The sequence below is a fragment of the Sinocyclocheilus anshuiensis genome, unplaced genomic scaffold, assembly GCF_001515605.1.
Source record: "Sinocyclocheilus anshuiensis isolate Anshui unplaced genomic scaffold, SAMN03320099.WGS_v1.1 scaffold547, whole genome shotgun sequence".
NCBI lineage: Eukaryota > Metazoa > Chordata > Actinopteri > Cypriniformes > Cyprinidae > Sinocyclocheilus > Sinocyclocheilus anshuiensis.
The window spans coordinates 107011-113375 of record NW_015549589.1 but is presented as its reverse complement, the minus strand read 5'-3'; the positions used below and the strand labels follow the sequence as shown (position 1 = coordinate 113375).

The 6365-nt window shown below is 34.6% G+C and overlaps 1 protein-coding gene across 1 annotated transcript in view; it reads right to left on the bottom strand.

Moving 5' to 3' along the window:
* The window catches only part of LOC107658002 (peptidyl-prolyl cis-trans isomerase FKBP10-like), a 24958-nt gene that overhangs the window by 13213 nt on the left and 5380 nt on the right, over positions 1–6365 (bottom strand). Inside the window, exons 2-8 of the mRNA XM_016446380.1 lie at positions 6148–6296; positions 4477–4666; positions 3101–3246; positions 2655–2844; positions 2333–2478; positions 1842–2031; positions 1469–1611 (exon numbers count right to left, since the gene is read on the bottom strand). Of these exons, the coding sequence (XP_016301866.1) occupies positions 1469–1611; positions 1842–2031; positions 2333–2478; positions 2655–2844; positions 3101–3246; positions 4477–4666; positions 6148–6296 (1154 nt within the window). The remainder of the gene's footprint in view (positions 1–1468; positions 1612–1841; positions 2032–2332; positions 2479–2654; positions 2845–3100; positions 3247–4476; positions 4667–6147; positions 6297–6365) is intronic.

Below are 6365 nucleotides of genomic sequence, written 5' to 3'. Positions count from 1 at the left end.
TCATGTGACACGCAGCAGCCACGATAGCACTGTATAACTGATATAGCCTTATGTTTTTTTTTTTCATTTTTATTCAAAATATTCTCAAACGTGTTAACTATATCATGGAATATCTCGATTCTCACATTTGTGTAAGAAAATGCATTTTGCACCTTTATATATTATGTTAGTTGATCTATAACGGGCGATGGGCAAAGTAGCTTAATAGTGTAATCTATTAACTACGCATAAAAACCCCTCTTTTTACTTAAGTACCAGATATGGGTGTCATGCCATAAAATATTTTTAATACGACTGACTTTGTATTTAACGTGAATTTAATAAAAACATTGTAAGTTACTAATTATAACACTTTCATTGTACAGACAGAGAGCAAAAAAATACATTTTCAAAGAACATTTTCACTGACTTCTGTCAAGCTGAGTTCAAACAAAAACTCCTAATATAATCACTGAAGCTGTTTACACTGTGAAATGAATATCTTACTTACATTGTACACACATCTGCACTTTGCTGTTTCTGATGAGAGAATTCAGTCAGCGAGCGCGCTCAGTGAACAAAACCCCGGCATTTCAGCGATGACTCATCTGAACGCCTCTGACTGGCCATTGCATTCATAAGCTCAACAAAATCGTGCGTGATATGTTATAATGCGCAGCGCTGTAAAAACACGTCTGTCTCTGGCTCAGCAAACGCAGATTTGAATGTAGCAGCTGGTGATGTGCCGCACTGAACGATCTAATCACACTGGTGTAATTGTATCAAATATAAAAATATTATTTGGCTATTTTTTGTCTTGTGGAAGCTGCATTCAAAATCTGCTTGGCTCAAAAATCTGAGGGGGCACGTGCCGTTTGTATGACGCCTCTGCCCTAAACGAACAGTGCATAAAGGTTAAGGATTGCCTGACCCTTTCCACTTTGTTGAATTTTTGAAGGAGAGAAGTGTTAGTCCTTATTTAATACTGTGGAATAAGTAGTGATAAAATTAATAACTGAGCATGCTGTGTAGCTGCATCTTGAAACTTCAGAGAAATAACAATAGGAAAGGAAACACGCATTTGTAGATTGGCATACTTAAAACATACATGCACACAAGAATATTATAATGCCTGTACGGATATAAACATATTCAGGCTGCAACCCAAATATAGACCTTAAATGGAATTTGATGTGCATGTAAATATAGTCAATATTTCTCTTAACTTTTGTCTCGTTGTACTGAGCTCATCGTAATGCATTCTGGGATTAGAATTCTAAGTGTAGGATATAAATGTGATGCTTCCTTGGATATTTCCGAGCGCATAATGAAAGCATACTTTTTTCTGCAAAACTTTTTGAACAGCCAACTGGAAACCTAGTGAGGAGACTAGGTTTTGTAATAGTGCAATTATTTTGAAACACCACTGCACAAACTGAATTGACATTCTAAAAAGTTTTTGAAGTTTATTTTGAGTGCGTTTACTGACCTCCATTGGTGCCGTGTGCAAGGTGGGGCGGCACAGTGATCTCTCTCCTTTCTAATACACACATGCCCTGCAAACCTTCATCCAGACCGGCGATCAACTTCCCTTGACCTAACGTGACACGTGGGGGTTCTGGGAAATCATCTCTGCAGATAATACATTACTAATGCTTAGAATACTAACAACACCCCCACAATTTTATTGCAATTTTTATTTGACTAAAGTGTGTTCTGCACACCTATCCATTGATAATCTTACTTATACCAAAAAATGTCATGCCGATTTGTGAACCTTAGTTACACCATGTTCGACCATCAATAGTCACCCTTGTTAAATTAATAAATAACCACACATAGTGCAAATGGAGAGCACTTACGAAGAATAGAGATGTGTGGCATCCAGCAGAGAGCAGTTGTAGCGGTACATAATCAGGTCATTTGCAGCACTTGTCAGGTTGCAGTCAGCTGGTTTGTAGATCACTTTGATGTCCACTTGGTCTTTAGGGTTGTGAAAGTCAATGATATGCAGGTCAAAGATGAGCACGGCAGATCCTGGGATCAGCTCACCTGAGAATGCAGAGCAGATGAGAAAAATACAGTCACATCCCTCTCATTCCTCTTTCAAATTCAGTCATCTATAATGTTAAATAGATTAAACACAGTGAACTACTGCATGTACCATGTAAAATATCTTTATGCCTACAATGATAAGTTTTGTAATTTTATAGCCTATCAGATCATTGAAAAAGTTATTGAAACTAAACACAAGAATGCATTCTGTAACATTTCAGCATGCTTATGTTGCATTATGTAAATTAAAAGCTTCCTGTGCTTTTTTCTTCTCTTCTAATTTCCTTCTAATAGTCACCTGATCCATTCTCTCCATAGGCCAGATGAGGCGGCACAGTGACTCGTCTCCACTCACCCACACAGACCCCCTGCAGGGCTTTGTCAATGCCAGCAATCACATAGCCCATGCCAATAAACGTGTTGTAAGTGCTGTTTCGAGAATAACTGAGGATGTTTTTAAAAAATATATATTAAAGTTAGTAAAATATACAAGATTTGATGTGTTAGCAGTCTCGTGAAATATAAATGATCTGCATTTTGCTAATGGCAACACTTCAACACAAACATCTGCAATACACTTCGTTATATGAAATTATCTCTTTTCTGAATGCCAGACTGACCTGGAATCGAAGACAGTGCCGTCTTGAAAGGTTCCATTATAATGGTAGCGTATGAAATCTCCCACCACTGCCCTTCTCCGGCATGGCTGTGGGATCTTTTGAACCTCCACATTCACATCATCCTTCACGTTATACACGTCCACCAGTAACACGTCAAAAACTAGAGTTGCATATGGAGGGACCTTTGTACCTAAGGGTGAAGTTCCTTTAGACTATGCTTCAAACAGATCACATTTTCTGAAATCCAGGATCTCAAAAAAGATTAAAAAATATATTTCACTTCAAAAATATGGTCACACTTTACTTTATGTTTTACACCTTATGAGTTTTATAGCTGTAAATGTATAATAATTTACAGTAAAAATAAATGTAAGGTGTGTATAATAAATGAGTAAATATCAATCAATATCTGTCATATAAATCATGAAAGTAATTAATAATTATACCATATCCTTTGTCATCATAAGCCAGAAATGGTGGGATAATAATCAATCTCCTCTCCCCAACACACATGCCCAGAAGGCCTTCCTCCATGCCTCTGATGAGACTGCCCTGCCCCACATATGTGTCATATGTTGAGTTTCGAAGATGGCTGTGATAAGAATTTACAGGCAAAATAAAATAAAATAAAAATGAATCATTAATTTTTTTTTGTATTATATGGCTTTGCTAATAAATACTTTGCTAGTATTTATGTGCAGCACTTTGGTCAGCTTTGGCTGTTTTTAAATAGAAAATAAATGTGCATGTGTTTAGAAATAAATGTGCCTTACCTTGCCATATAATAATTACATATATACAGTAGTCCCAAAAGTATTCTGACATTTTGAGCCACAATTAAAAATGTAATAAAGTGTTTGCATTATTTAACAAAATATCAAGTGGCATTGGCTTTAAAGAAATATATGCTTTACACTTTTTTAACTTTTATACATTATAAAAGTTTACAGTATAACACAAAGTCAATTCGACTTCAGGCCAGGGATATCAATTTGTCCAGTTAGGTGATTGGATTTTGTTCTCAACGAATTCTGTGACCTGTGCTGGAAAATTTTCAAAAAAGACCTTCAAAATTATGTATTATTTTTTGGAATCGGGCAAAAAATGACTTGAGCTACACCCCTTTGAAGTCAATAGAGTCAGCAAAATCAGTTCTGAGAAAAATCTAGTTAAAGTTTTCTGAAGGTTCAAAAGCAAAATCACCAAGAAATGTTGCATCTTTTCCTCCAAAAACAGTTCAATCAAGAGCAGTGAGTGATTCCCTCTTTTCTTTTATTGTTAGATTAACATTAATGAGAAAGATGGTCTATATATTACAGTAAGGCCTACTGTACTGCACTGATCTAATATGTTACACATGAGATGTTTTTCCCCAACAGTTCCCCAAATGTTCGCTTAAGACAAACTAGATTATGTTTGTGTGAATACTGTAATTCTGTGTATATGTGTTATATATTGGGATTGCGCACCGCCGGAAGAGCCGTTATGTGCGCACTTCGGATGAGAGTCAGTGCGAGCGGAGAAAAGGTACTCCTCTCAAAAAACATACAAATAAAGATAATTTTAGATGTTTAATTACATTGGTATCGCTAGACGAGGGCTTTCACTTAGCTCAGAATTAGCCTGTGCACATTCACACTCATTTTGCCAGCACGGGTTACACACACAATGTATATAAGTAAAGATTTTCAACTTGAATCTTTCATTCATAAAGATCTAATTTATTAATTAAGTGTTCCTTTAATGAGAACAGCACATATAATTAAAAACGAAGACTTTATTTCCCCCCACCAAAATTAGTTTTGTTATTATTTTGGCCTACCTGGAATCAAATAGGTTTCCCACTAACAAAGATCCATTGTAATGATAACGGACAAAGTCTCTGGGCATCACTGTCCTTTTGCAGTTCTGCTGTTTGTGAAGCGTACGAATTTGAACCTTGTCTTCTTTATTCCACAAATCCAGCAAAAGCACATCAAACACCAACGTTGCATCAGGTGGGATTACTAAACCTAGAGAGAAACGCCAGTGCTGAGTCAGATGGGATAACTGAACCTAGAGAAAGTGTGTACTTTTGATAAAAACCAACATGCCCTTTTCTTGTGTGAAAAATGTTAGTAGACTCTACGAACTTACTATATCATGGTCCTAAAATCTCAATAAAGTGTATCAATTAGTGGAATCAAGTGAATATTATTAGAACATTATTAAAGAGGATGGCCACACCTTATGTTTATGATACCATCATGCCAAGTTCAAAACTCTAACACCATAACATTCAGTTCACCATCTGATCACCATCTGTTATCAGTTAGTTTCCATGGTTTTTCATTGAGTTTATTCATTTCATATGAATATGAAATTTAAGCTGTTTCTTTCAATGCATTGTCCGTTGTCGTGTTTTGCTTGTTTGATTCTGTTCATGTTTGCAAGTGTACTGAGTTCTTTGTTAAATAAATTAAATACTGCTGCATTTTAGATTTTTACTCATCATTTATTTCAACCATGCAATGTATCAATTATAATTAATTATTCAAAAAAGACATTTAAGAATGTAGACAGTCATCCAGTGAAACAAAATGATTATTCTTGACATTCTTTTAGGTTTTATGTTTTGTAACCATAAAACAACGTTACCATAATGTTGCAGGGTAGTTATTTTTAAACAACCTAAAATAACAGAATATTCCCTAATAGTTACTTTTAGTTTATTATTTTGCAGCCATAAAATAATGTTCCCAGAACATTGCAGGGTAGTTATTTTTAAATAACCCAAAAATAACGGCTACAAAATGTTCATTAATAGTTATTTTTAGGTTATTATTTTTATAACCATGTAAACTACCCTTACAATTACAAAGTTGCAGATGTTTATGTGTGATGACCTATACAGAGGTCTGAAATTGATTTAATACAGCATTTAATAAAATGTAGAAATTAGATCAATCAAAACACGTTATAATGATCAGATAACTTTATAACTTCAAAATGTATAACAAAAATATTAAAGTGCTCCTATATTGGACTTTTGAAAATTACCTTTCATGCAGTGTGTAATGTGTATGTGAATGTAAAAAAGTCTGCAAAGTTTTAATATATATATATATATATATATATATATATATATATATTACCCCAGTGACTGTCATTGCTGTGTGCAGCTATCTTAAAGAATGTAAGACATTTTAAATAATTATAAGACATTAAACGATTTACCATAATATCATATTTTGAATATGTTCAATAAGTTAATTAATTTCAATTTTCTTTCTGCAGTTTAACTCTGTTTCAACATATTTATTTATCATTATGTGGAACAAATCAGAATTCTCCCACATACCTATGTGATAGAAAGGGTTCTCATTTGGTACATGTTAATGAACAAAAATCCGTATTAGGACAACTGTGAACGCATTAAGATATATTACATTTTTTGTCATCTCTCTCATATTAGAATATGTATTTATTTATTAGGGAAAAAAGACAGTGTTACCAGCTCCCAAGACTCCATATGCAAGGTGAGAAGGTATGGTGATCTTTCTTCGCTCGTTTACACACATGCCCTGAACTCCTTTATCCAAACCTGGAATGACTTTAGATTCCACACCCACCTGCCCCACAAATGGAAAACCCTTATCCAAGCTGAGGGAGAAAGGGAGGAGAGAGAAAAAGAGAAATATACTTTATTCTAATCATTTTTAAAACAAATTA